Consider the following 12617-nt stretch of genomic DNA (forward strand, 5'->3'; position numbering starts at 1 on the left):
TGGTTCCTCAAGGTGGTCATCAGCAACTTCTTCTAGAAGCTTCTCTTTAATTTCCAATGTCTGAATTTTAGATTTTGCCCTCAAAAAGTTTGACTTGAGTGGGCGTCATCCATCCTTCCTTCCCTCCCTTCCTTCCTCACGTCTCGTTAGGAGTCCAACTTCCTAAAATGGCTGCGGGCTGTCCGAGCGTGCCAAAGCTTCCGCCAGGGCCCACATCGATTCTCCCGCCTCGCTCTGTGATAATGAAGCCCCGCGTGAGCAAAACCTGCCAACTGGACCAGGCTGCGTGGCGGAGGACTGACGGGTAGCTGGCGGTGCGTTCACTGACCTCACCGAGCAGCGGCTTCGTCGTCCCTCTGGTAGGTCATCTTCTATGCTGCCATTCCAGCGCCGAACGCGCCGGGAAAGTCCTGGAACGAAGAACCCTTGTCATGTGACGCTTGGGAGGAAGTGGGATGTTGTCATGGAAACAGACATCACATGTTGATGCCACCTACTTTCACTTTGTGGTCAAAGGAAGTATGTGAGAGAACTTTTGGGCCAACCGGTGAACAAAGATGGCATGCTCGTGTCATGTGAGTCATGTCCTGTGGTGACCTTGACAAATGACCCTGGTGGGATGTCTCCTGCGTAGCTGTGACCTTGTGGACGTGACCTCAGACAGGATACTGACTGAGCTCCACTGGTTCATCTCAAAGTTTTCTTCGTGGCCACGAGGGCTGAGGACATTCCGCTAGCGGCGCTCGCCGCCTGTCAGAGCAGTCTCAGGGTGCGTCGACCTCAGCAGAACACTCGGCTGTAAAAAAGTGAGATATTTGTCGACTTCCTCCACTTTTCTCCGCCTTCCTCCCCTCCAGCGGGGCCACGGTGTTGCGATGCCAGCGAGAGGAGGAACGTTGCAAACGAGGCTCAGCTGGATGCCCACAGCTGACCCCTAACCTCTCCCCCTTCAGACTGGGTTGCCTGCAGCCACATCGCTGAACCTCACGCTCGCCGCGAGGAAGACACCGGGGTCGAAACGCTGAACCTGACTGCCAAGCTAGCGATGGAAGAAGAAGTTAGTTTCCATCAACACAAAGTGGAGCAAGCACGAGGAAAGGGAGGAAGGCAGCAAGGAAGTGAGGACACGAGAAGACGACAAGTGCCCTACATGAGAGGCTGTACTTATGCTGCGTTCCATTTTCCTCGGAAGTCGGCGCTGGGAGTGACGTCACAGCCGTGCTAAAATGCCAATGAGGTCATCACACCACATGACAACTTCCCACACGGAAGACTTTTCCAAAGGTTACTTTCTTTTCGCTTTTTTCTTTTCCTTTTATCATTCGCCACCTCACACATCCAAACATTGTTTGAAGGACAGCACTCAATCATGAGCAATATTCGAATATGGCGAAACAAACGTTAGTAACGCTAACATGCAGCAACCTAGCATGTTGACGTCACAACCAGGAAGTCTCCAGAAGAGATTACTATCATTAAGCAATGATTTACGTGCATTTGGGCACCACTTAAAGATGCACATCCTCCTTAGGACACATATATCAGGAAACTATACCAAATCTAAAACTAAAACTATACCAAAAACGGAAGTGCAATCGCTGACTAGATAAAAAATTTAAAAAAAGAAAAACCCGTCACCTGCTAGTTCATCCTGTGCTAACTGGCGGCCACTTTTGCCTAATTACAGTACCTCTTTCAGACGGAAAAAAGTCACATTACAGTTAGTCTGCCCTCCATTACTCTCTGTTAAGGTCTTGAGAAAAGTGCTATAAACATTTATACAGCTGAATAAAATTACAGCATATTGTGGCAAACCTGACTAGTAGCAAGGGTCCATCTTCAACCTTGAGGCGCCCCTCGGTGGACAAGACGCGCCATTACATACAACTTTCATTAGCAGCTATTTTAGCTTCATGACCTATTTTAACATGGAAAAAAGTCACTTTAAAGCTGGTCTCACCTCCATTACTCCCCATTTGTATCTTTATAAAAGTGCTATGTACAACTAATGATATTGTAGCAGCGCTACGGTGGACCCCTGGCAAAAATGATGAAATCACCAGTCTTGGAGGATGTTCATTCAGTTGTTAAATGGCAACTAGCTGGCTTTAAGAAACACTAAAAGAAATTTTAAAATATAGTAGTTACTTTTTCAGGATAAGCAGAGGGAATAAATTATGGAATCACTCAATTCTGAGGAAAAAAATATGGAATCATAAAAAACAAACAAACAAAAGAACACTTCAACACACCACTGGTACTTTGTTGCACCACCTCTGGCTTTTAATACAGCTTGCAGTCACACGAGGCATGGACTTAATGAGTAGAGTACTTAATGGACTTAATGAAGAGTACTGTTTACTCTTCATCAAGTTGCTGTTGCCAGATCAGCTTTGCAGGTTGGAAGCTTCTCGGGACCGTTTTCTTCAACTTCCGGCGCAGATGTTCAATCGGATTGAGAGCCAGACTATTTGCAGTTCATGACCTTGACCTTACGTGTCTTTTTTTGCTTCACGGCAAGATTAATTATCATCTTAAAAAAGATTTCACCATACCCAAACATCCTTTCAGTTGATGAGATAAGAAAAGTGTCCAAATTGTCAATGTGTGCATTTATTGAAGAGACAGCTGTCTCCCCAGTGCCTTTACCTGACATGCAGCCCCATATCATCAATGACTGTGGAAATTTGCATGTTTTCTTCAGGCAGTCGTCTTCATAAATCTCATTGGAACGGCACCAAACAAAAGTTCCAGCATCATCACCTTGCCCAATGCAGATTCACGATTCATCACTGAATAAAACTTTCATCCAGTCATCCACAGTCCACCATTGCTTTTTCTTAGCTCATTGTAACCTTGGTTTTTCTGTTTAGGTGCTATTGATGGCTTTGGTTTAGCTTTCCTGTATGTAAATCCCATTTTCTTACAGTTTGACACATACAGTGTTGCTTTTAAGTTTTCTGTACTGATGCCTTGATGTCTTCCTTAGTCTAGTGCTTACCTTGCCTTTAAAAGTCTTCCCATGTTGTTTGTACTCGGTCTAGATTTTAGACACAGCTGACCGTGAACAACCAACATCTTTCATAACATTGCGTGATGTTACCTTCTTTAGGAAGTTTCTGAATCTTTCTTGTTTCAAGTGACATCTCTCGTGTTGGAGCCTTAATGCTTGTCAGTCCGCTTGGTGCAGAAGCTCTCCAAGGTGTGAGCGCTCCTTTTTCACTGAAGACTAACCAGCAGATCTTAGTTTCTGCAGGTCTCAGTTTGGGGAATTAAAATTCACGGGTTGATTCTATCATTTTTTCCCTCTGCTGGGTCTAAAAAAAGTAAGTGTTACTGACTACCAGTTTTTTTTCTTAATTGTAGTGTTTCTTAAAGCCAGAAAGTTTCCATTTGAAATGACTTCAGTTTTGTTTCATGTCTGTGACTTGCTTTTTTTCTATAAAAATTAAACAAGTGAATGAACATCCTGCCAGAGGTTGTACCTTCATTCCTAGTTGCCTGCCTAGTCTTTATCACAGCCTTCATTTTTCCTTCTCGCTCCCCTCCTCCAAAGAAAGACAATTTTGCATGACTGATCGCCACACTGCATCACAAACAAACACAGAATGAGGGAGGCAAGAATTTTAATAACAAATAAAAAGTAAACAGTGAACATGGACATCCAATGTGAGCAACAATCCAAACCAGAAGAAGAAAAGGGAATAAAAAAAAAAAAATAAGAGCGGTTCTCAGTGTAGATTGTCTGTGGACTTGGCAGCTCCTTCCCTCGACAATCTGTCAGCCTCTTCGTTGCCGCTGTAGCCTGCATGGCCTGGAATGTGCATCTGGAGGGAGAGGACGACGTGCGCGTCATTGTCAACATGCCTTTCAAAATACAACATCAGTCACGTGCACATATTAATAACAATTTAAAAAAATGAGCTCACACTCCTAACTGTACCATTGTGAAGTTATTCTGTAGCACATCATGTGTTGATCATGTGACCACAAACGTACCCAGACCACCTGCAGCTCCTGGTTGAGGCGGTCCAGCTTCTCAAAGTCGTCTTTGTTGACGACGGGACCGCCGTCCTTGAGCCTCCATCCGTTCAGCTTCCAGTTCTTCACCCACTTGGTGACACCTGCAGGAGGAGGAACGTCACAACTTTCAGCACCGTCACGCCCCCCATGCTGCCATGGAGACACCGCCTGACCTCAGCCAAGACCTGGACAGATTGTCAAACTAGCTACAGCAGGTTCACTATTACACTACTACTAACACTAACACTAACAACAATAATTAGGGATGTCTGAGGATTAAAAAATTTAAATCAGATTAATCACAGTTTTAAAATTAATCATGACTAATCACCATTAGCAATTATGTCGAGAGGACAGGATTATATATATTTGTAAGTATTAACAGCTCCAAATGAACTGAATGTCAACCAAGCTAAAAGATACCACACAAGTCTAAAAATCTATTTGTCTAACTCTAGTATCTTTAGCAGTAGCGGAACATTGGAATCACACTTTAAACCATGTTGTTATGATCAATGAGGGGTTGCATTCAAAGACATCACGTAATTTAAAGTAAGTTTACTTCAGTGTATTTTCCACAATACTTAAATGTAGCAAATTGTACATCCGAATTAAGCGCTACGAAGTGAGAGATAAGAATACAATTCATGTTTTTCTTTATCTTCCTGTTTATTTACGCACGCACGCATGCATGCATGCATGCACACACACACGCTATAAAGTCATTTTTGTGATGTTCGGAGTGTCCCTGAATGCATCTCGCGTTCTTGTAATGAGAATGAGGAAGTGACGTTCACAGGATGAACAGACTAGAGACATGTGTGAGTTGCAGATACAGAAAGTATATGGTGTTGGAATCGTACTGCTGTTGGTGCGTTCAGGTCAGAAAAAAGTTAGAAAAGAGCGTCAGACTCTGTGTGACTGTGTGGGGACGTGGCGATGCGCTTCCATCTGCTGTCATAACAGAGAGGCATGCATACGTTTATTACACAAAAAAAATTTACGTGATTAATTAAATGATTCGGTTATCGCCATTCACGCATTATTTTTGACAGCCCTAATAATAATAATAATAATAATAATAATAATAATAATAATAATACATGTTAAGTGAGCATTTGTGTTATTTAGGAACGCAAAGATTGCTCGAGACAACTTCAGAAACTTTGCGATTGGATAAACAGGAAACGTGTCAAGAGTGATGGTGCTCGAAAGTCACCGTTGATTGTGAACATGCTGTCCGTGTAGACCAGCAGCTTCTTGATGTTTTGTTCTTTGGCTTGTTGCAGTGCTTTGCAGGCTGCCTGGTCCACACACACACACACACACACACACACACAAAAAGAGGAATGACATCACATAAAATGCTATCAAACAAGTTTAGAACGCAGTTTGAGAAAGTAAAACACAGATGTTGACATACTAATTGGCATTTAAAAGATGCTTGCCTGTATTTCTGCACGCTGGTTGGTTTGTCTTCCCTGCAGTCGCTCTGCAACGTTCCTGCGGGTGACGTTAATCAGACATGTAAGCTTCCATCGCTGTGTGTCTGTGTGCGCGTGTGCAGTGTTTCCTCACAGGGGATGGCGGGGGCCCCAGTAGACGCCAATGCCGGCTCGAGCACCGCGCTTCCCATTGGATGTAGCGCAGCCGTCCGTGTACACGACCACCGCGTCGCCTGATGCAGAGGTGACAAGTTGTACCGCACTCAGTTTAACGACTACAAATGCACGGCTGGACATGACCAACATGTATCCCAGCAGGCATCCTTTCACACAAGTGTTACCCATGTATGTGAATCCATCTGTGCTGCCTGAACAAGCGCTGTCAGTCTCTTTGACCCGTTTGGATGGGACCACCTCCTCTTCTTCTACATGACTTCTCTTCTTCCCAAGCGGGATGTACTCCAAAGGCTCAGGTCCTCTCTTAGGAAGCAGACTGAGGTCTGACGCTGCGGCTAAAAGAGTAGGAAGCGTGATTGTTAGGAAGACCGGGAACGTTAATTACCTCAGAAATCATGTATAAGGTGATTATTTCAGAGCAATCTGATTGGACACGTCGTAAGGCACACTCAAAAGGACCAGTATTTCCATGTTGTGTTGTCTCCTTGCATAGACATCTACCAAGTAGGTCTGTTAAAAGCGTGAACACACCTTTGGTGACCTGAGGAGCTCCGGGAGGTTCCACTCCTCGAACAAACGCCCAGGCGTCCTTCTCAGATGCAAACTTCTTAAAGGCAGCTGCTGGGAATTTGTCCACCTGGGCTTTACATTCGTCCCTACATGGCAAATAACAAGGTCAGGAACCACAATGTCGTCTTAGACTAGATGATGTGTCGCCCACAACACATACAAATAGTATTACAATACACATAAGGCGAACTAAACAAAAGAACATTGCAGTTGCCAATGAGGTCGTAAACAAACATTTTGTTGGTGTAGCGGTATAAATGTATTGTATGTAAATAACAATAACGTCTCACCAGGAGTTGTAGACGCCAGGTTTGAATCCTTTCCTCACCGCGTAGAAAAACTTGCCTTTGGCCATGTCTTCTTCAACGCTGCTGCAGACACTTCTCGCTAACGTCACCGCCCTAAAAAGACGAGCTAGTCTCAGCATGACACTCAGCAAAGCACAAGGGTGGCCGCCATCGTGATGTGGACGCCAATAAACCCCATCAACTCTCATTTGTTGAACAAAACATGTCAAAGTGCGTCACTACCAGCTGGTGGCAAACAAAGCTAATGCTAGGTAGCGTGCTCCGAACAACTCAAGCTAAAGGAACGTAACAAATTTACTCTCGAAAATTGTGACGACAAACAGAACAGCTCCTATCTAAAGTCTTTTTGAACCAGAGCGTGAAAGACGCGTCAGTTCAGAAAAAAAGAAACTATTTAGCAAAAGTCACACGAAAGACACAACCTGAACTTATTCGTCTTCGTCACTGCGCGCGTTCACCAGTGTGGAACTAATGTACCGCCACCTGGTGGTCAGGAGACCTCACTTCAGCACAATAGTACCCGTGCAGTAGTAGGATAGATAAAACGACATATAAAAATGTTCATTCTTAAGGAAATTCTGAGTGAAGGTGTCACTGAGGTGAAATTACAAATACATACATCAATCGAGTATAATAATGCTGGTTAATACGTGACAGCATATCATAGCAACCCCTGGTTAATATGTAAATATGCCCTCTAGTGGCTGTGAGCAGTACTGGATGATGTCATGACCTCATTGCTTTTCGTTCCATTGCCTCAACATAGATTTTCCTGTGGGGAAAAAGTGCATATATTCGATCATAATTATTTGGTTGTGATCCATGATGCATGCTGATGATAAACATGCTGCATCACAGCGTGACACACACACACACACACTCACGCGCGCGCGCACACGCATGCGAATGATTCCTGATGTTCACCTGTTTTCCATGTAATTCCATCCCCAAAGTGGAAAAAGAAATCAAGTCAGTCAGCAGTTGTCCAGCTGTTAAAGTCGTTTGTCTCGTTACACGACACCTCATGTTTTTCATTCGAAGCTTTGGGTCATTTCTTTGTACCTCATCATCTCCATGACTCAGTGGATTTTATTTATTTTTCTTGAAGCTCTTCCAGGAACAAGAAAAAGAAAACATTCCCCCTTTCTCCCAAATGACAGCGTCCCCTTCCCTAAATGTAGTACCACCACCGACAGACAGGACGCACTGTGACACTTTGGCTTAAAAGTCTTCGGTTCCTAGGTAGGCTTGATTTTTCACATTCATGACAACTTTTTAAGGTCAACAAGAGTGCACTCGAAAATAAGGATGCACATAAACATACATTTATAGAACATACACTTACACAACATACACACACTGTCAAGGGAGTGTGTGTGTGTGTACGTGTGCTTGTGGTGATGAAAGTGTTCAACAGAACCAAAATAACTCACTTGATCATCTTATGAGGACACAATAAAGACCCACTTGTGTCAGGATAAATGAAATACACACACCGCGTGTTCCAATGTCACCTGGATGCAGTGGCGCTGTAAAGGGGGGAAAAGTTAGAACAATTCCAAAGCCCTCTGATTGACTGGGGCCCCAGTCCATCCATCCATCCTACTCTGAGCCCCCTCCCGGATGACCGAGCTCCTCACCCTATCTCTTCGGGTGAGTCCAGCCACCCTGCGGAGGAAACTCATTTCAGCTGCTTGTATGCGCAATCTCGTTCTTTCGGTCACGACCCAAAGCTCATGACCATAGGTGAGGGTGGGAACATAGACCGAACAGTACCGGTAAATTGAGAGCTTTGCCTTCCGGCTCAGCTCTCTCTTCACCACAAAGGTCCGGTACAGCGACTGCATTACTGCAGACGCTGTGCCAGAGCACCCCCCACAGGACACCAGGAGGGACACGGTCGAATGCCTTTTCCAAGTCCACAAAGCACATGTAGACCGTTTGGGCAAACTGCCATGTTCCCTCCAGTACCCTTGCAAGGGTGTAGAGCTGGTCCACTGTTGGAATAGACTTTCCCAGGGAGGCTGAGGAGTGTGATCCCCCTATAGTTGGAACACACCCTCCGGTCACCCTTCTTGAAAAGGGGGACCACCACCCTGGTCTGCCAGTCCAGAGGTACTGTTCCTGACTTCCACGCAATGTTGAAGAGACGTGTCAGCCAAGAAAGTCCCTCAACATCCAGAGCCTTGAGGAATTCAGGGTGAAACTCGTCCAGGTATGTCAGTGGGACCGAGAAGGGCCTCAAAGTATTCCTTCCACCGTCCGACTAGCTCCTCAGTTGATGTCAGCAGGCCCCCGTCCCCACTCTAAACAGTGTGGATTAGGCACTGCTTCCCCTTTCTGAGGTGTCGGACGGTTTGCCAGAACCCCTTCGAGGCCGAACGAAAGTCGTGCTCCATGGCCTCACCGAACTCCTCCCACACCCGAATTTTTGCCTCGACAACCGCCAAAGCCGCGTGCCGCTTGGCCTGCCGGTACCTGTCAGCTGCTTCAGGAGTCCCACAAGCCATCCATGCTCGATAGGACTTCTTCAGCTTGACGGGTTTGGGGCTTGACTAGCACCGACCACCTTGCGGCCACGGGTTCGATTGGCTGCCTCAGCAATGGAGGCACGGAATGCGGCCCATTCGGACTCGATATCCCCGTCCTCCCCCGGGATGCAGGCGAAGCTATACCACTGCTATATGCAGACTGTTGCATGGTCAACTCACTAGCCGTAAATATTACACTAGTACTTGTAGTTTTGAACAATAAGAAGCAAGACATTTGCAAACCTTCAGAGTTGGACTTGTTGGGTCTGTTAAGGTTCTAGAGATGTGGCGACAACAGCTGCCTGGGGGGGCCCCAAGGTGATGTTTTTTCATGGGGCCCAAAATTTCTGGGGGTTCAGGTGAGAGCAGGGTTAAAGGTTAAAGTTGAATGACAAAGACGCATTTGGTTGTTGATATTTATTTTGAAAACAACAATCCATGTTTGCAGTGTCATTCCTTGTCGGGTCATCATCATACATGATATTATTGTTATTACTTCCACATCACGACACTTAGCCTGGTTTGCTCGTGGTCATGGCTGTACAATGCTAATGCTAATGTTTTACAGTTTATTTACGACATTGACTTGTGCTTTGACGTCACACACCCTAAAGGGGGCGTGTATTTAGGAGAAAAACAACAAGAAGTGGATAAACATATGGAACACACACCGATACAATACAAAGTCAATCACATTGCAACCTGCCCACGACTCCTCGCCCTTCGTGATCCTGATTTGTTGTGTTGAGACAAGAACGCCCCCTGCTGGCAGCTAAATATCGCCTAGCCACGAGGGGAATGTCCAGGAGGCGGGGATATTGGCACCAAAGACTGGCTACTTCTACAAAACAAGCCAATCACGTCATCTGTCATGTATGAAACATATACAGTGGTGTGAAAAAGTGGGTGCCCTGTTGCTGATTTATTTTTTTTTGTTATACTTGAATGTTTCAGATCATCAAAAAAATTCAAAAATTAGTCAATGACAACACAACTGAACACAAAATGCAGTTTTTAAATGAAACTTTTCATTATCAAGGGATAACCCCCACCCCCAAACCTACATGGCCCTGTGTGAAAAAGTGATTGCCCCCTAAACCTAATAACTGGTTGGGCCCCCTTAGCTGCAATCAAGCGTTTGTGATAACTTGCAATGACTGTCTTACAGCGCTGTGGAGGAATTTTGGCCCACTCATCTTTGCAGAATTGTTGTCATTCAGTCACATTGGAGGCTTTTCCCTTTTTAAAGTCATGCCACAGCATCTCAGTAGGATTCAGGTCAGGACTTTGACTAGACCTCTCCAAAGTCTTCATTTTGTTTTTCTTCAGCCATTCAAAGGTGGACTTGCTGGTGTGTTTTGGATCATTGTCCTGCTGCAGAACCCAAGTTGCTTTCAGCTTGAGGTCACCAACAGATGGCCGGACATTCTGCTTTAGGACTTTTTGGTAGACAGCAGAATTCATGGTTCAATTTATCACAGCAAGTCTTCCAGGTCCTGAAGCAGCAAAACAGCCTCAAACCATCACACTACCACCACCATATTTGACTGTTAGTATGATGTTCTTTATCTGAAATGCGCATCAGTTTTTTTTACACATGGCCATGCAGGTTTTGCCTTTTTTTCCTCCCTTAATAATAAAAGCTTTCATTTAAAAACTGCATTTTGTGTTCAGTTGTGTTGTCATTGACTCATATTTTCGTTTGTTTGATGATCTGAAACATTTAAGTGTGACAAACATGCAAAAAATAAGAAATCAGGAAGGGGGCAAACACTTTTTCACACCACTGTATATATGGATCATGTACGTATGCACGTACCATGTGTAAACCATGTATGAAACACATACATATCATGGATGTAATTATTTATGTATCATGTCTGTATATATGTATTTATGTATAATGTATATATCATGTATGCATGAAAAGATGGAAGTTGTAGATGTAAGGACAAAGTAAGGAGTATTTTATTGTACACATGCTAGAATTTGAGTTTGACACGTGAAAAGTCAAAGTATGTTTATATATATGAGACGTAAAAAGTGTGGACGGATGTGTTGCCGCGGCAACAGCTATGCTGCGGCGGCAGGGGTGGGGGTGGGGTTGGGGGGCATCCTGGGACGTTGAAACGACCTGGAATGTTTTGATGCCTTTTTGCGGGCGTGAGGAAGAGTAGGTGGCGGAAGGCGCTGGATGGAGGCGGGGCTTATCGGATGTTGTCCAGCAGGGAGGGGCGGGGTTAAGCAAGGAGGGGCGGGGTTAAGCAAGGTGCTAGAAAGCATGCTGAGCATTTAATGCTGGGGAGAATCATCATCAACAACTGAATGCAAATGTGTACATCATGTTTACAGTATATATTAAGTGTTTTGCTAAATATTGGATGTGTGACATATAAAGCAACATACCGTATATGACAGTGTGTACATATCATCATCCTAATAGCAAAAACATGCTTTGACATAGAAAAAGGCATCCACGACATTTAAGAAAAGAAATGTACAGTTTATCAAACATAATAATAATAAATAGTATTATTGAATTGCGCTGTACACAAAAAGAGCCATGTGTGTTTTTTTCAATGTCCCTCATATAAAAATATGATTTAGTGCAACCGTATGTAATATTTATATTCATCACTTCACGTCCGTTGGAAAAAAAAAAAAGAGGAGGGAGGGGGCGGGGCTAATTGACTGCTTATAAGAATATAAGCACAAAGCAAAGGCACACATGTACATGATTATTAATATTATTATTTTGAAAGTACCACTTTACTGCCCACACACACACACACACACACACATCCTCTTGAAAGTCTTTAAATAAAACAATGCGCGCACAAGTGTGTGTGTGTGTGTGTGTGTATTGTGCAAAAGCTGTGTTTGCTGTTTGTGTTGCACGTCTACGACACGTCTTTGCTTCTCATTGTGCTTTCTGACCCTGCGCCGGGGAGAGGGAGGGGGAGGAGCAACGCGGGGAGGAGGGGCCTGAGGCGTGTGGAGGCCTGAGGCCGCTAAAGTGCTGAACCAGAGGAGAGGGCGGGGACGCGGAGGCGGGCGGCGTGCACCGATGTTGTCCCAGGGGCGTTGTCCCAGGGATGTTGTCCGAGGGCGCGGAGGGGCCGTCCTCCTCTCTGCCACCTCGGCGCCTCTCGGCGTGCTCCTCCGGATCGATGCGGAGCGAGGCGATGGCTTTGGTGCACGTGTGGACACTCGCTTCCTGCTCACGCTCCCTCGTGACCCCGAACCCTCCCTCCATCAAGGCGGGGGAAGGCACCCCCGATGATCCCTCACCTCCTCCTCGTCTCCCTCTATCAGTAGAGGAGATCAAAGGAGGGCAGGTGGCCTCGCTGCTTTGTAGGTCCTCTGAAGTTCCTCTCTCGTGGAGCGGTTGGTGGGATGTGACCTGCTGCGCCCCCTGCTGGTCCAGAGGGGTGCTGACAGACGTGGGCATGGCGTGGACCATCTGTATCCCTCCGATGGGAATCATTGGGAACGGCGAACGCACCTGGTGGAAATGTAAGATAAGAGAATGCTGAGAAAAACTACTCTGTGTGTGTGTGTGT

At 45.3% G+C, this 12617-nt stretch overlaps 3 protein-coding genes across 10 annotated transcripts in view; all 3 read right to left on the minus strand.

The window, feature by feature from the left end:
* The window catches only part of myt1la (myelin transcription factor 1-like, a), a 44705-nt gene extending 43261 nt beyond the window's left edge, over positions 1-1444 (minus strand). For 2 of the 4 annotated variants that reach the window (XM_054761575.1, XM_054761574.1), the window contains exon 1: positions 329-1444. The gene's annotated coding sequence lies outside the window, so the exon portion shown is untranslated. The remainder of the gene's footprint in view (positions 1-328) is intronic. The other 2 variants (XM_054761576.1, XM_054761577.1) reach the window with 2 other exon arrangements.
* Positions 1445-3609: 2165 nt separating this feature from the next.
* On the minus strand, positions 3610-6986 carry rnaseh1 (ribonuclease H1). Of its 3 annotated transcripts, XM_054761580.1 has the most exons (9): positions 6946-6986; positions 6506-6616; positions 6177-6301; positions 5810-5980; positions 5602-5701; positions 5472-5526; positions 5243-5327; positions 4000-4124; positions 3610-3827 (listed from the first exon to the last, which is right to left on the minus strand). In XM_054761580.1, the coding sequence occupies exons 2-9, from the start codon at positions 6568-6570 to the stop codon at positions 3732-3734; spliced, it is 822 nt and encodes a 273-aa protein (XP_054617555.1). In that variant the 5' UTR covers positions 6571-6616; positions 6946-6986; the 3' UTR covers positions 3610-3731. The 3 variants fall into 3 exon arrangements, 2 of the variants coding, with proteins under 2 accessions (XP_054617555.1, XP_054617553.1); XR_008566924.1 differs by having other exon boundaries at positions 5243-5323; positions 6506-6972; XM_054761578.1 differs by having other exon boundaries at positions 6506-6972.
* Positions 6987-11706: 4720 nt separating this feature from the next.
* hivep2a (HIVEP zinc finger 2a) overlaps positions 11707-12617 on the minus strand; it is a 70869-nt gene continuing 69958 nt past the window's right edge. For all 3 annotated transcript variants that reach the window (XM_054762724.1, XM_054762725.1, XM_054762726.1), the window contains one exon: positions 11707-12559. In XM_054762724.1, coding sequence (XP_054618699.1) covers positions 11975-12559 — 585 coding nt within the window. In that variant the 3' untranslated portion in view covers positions 11707-11974. The remainder of the gene's footprint in view (positions 12560-12617) is intronic.

Source organism: Dunckerocampus dactyliophorus, chromosome 19 (genome assembly GCF_027744805.1).
Source record: "Dunckerocampus dactyliophorus isolate RoL2022-P2 chromosome 19, RoL_Ddac_1.1, whole genome shotgun sequence".
Classification (NCBI taxonomy): Eukaryota; Metazoa; Chordata; class Actinopteri; order Syngnathiformes; family Syngnathidae; genus Dunckerocampus; species Dunckerocampus dactyliophorus.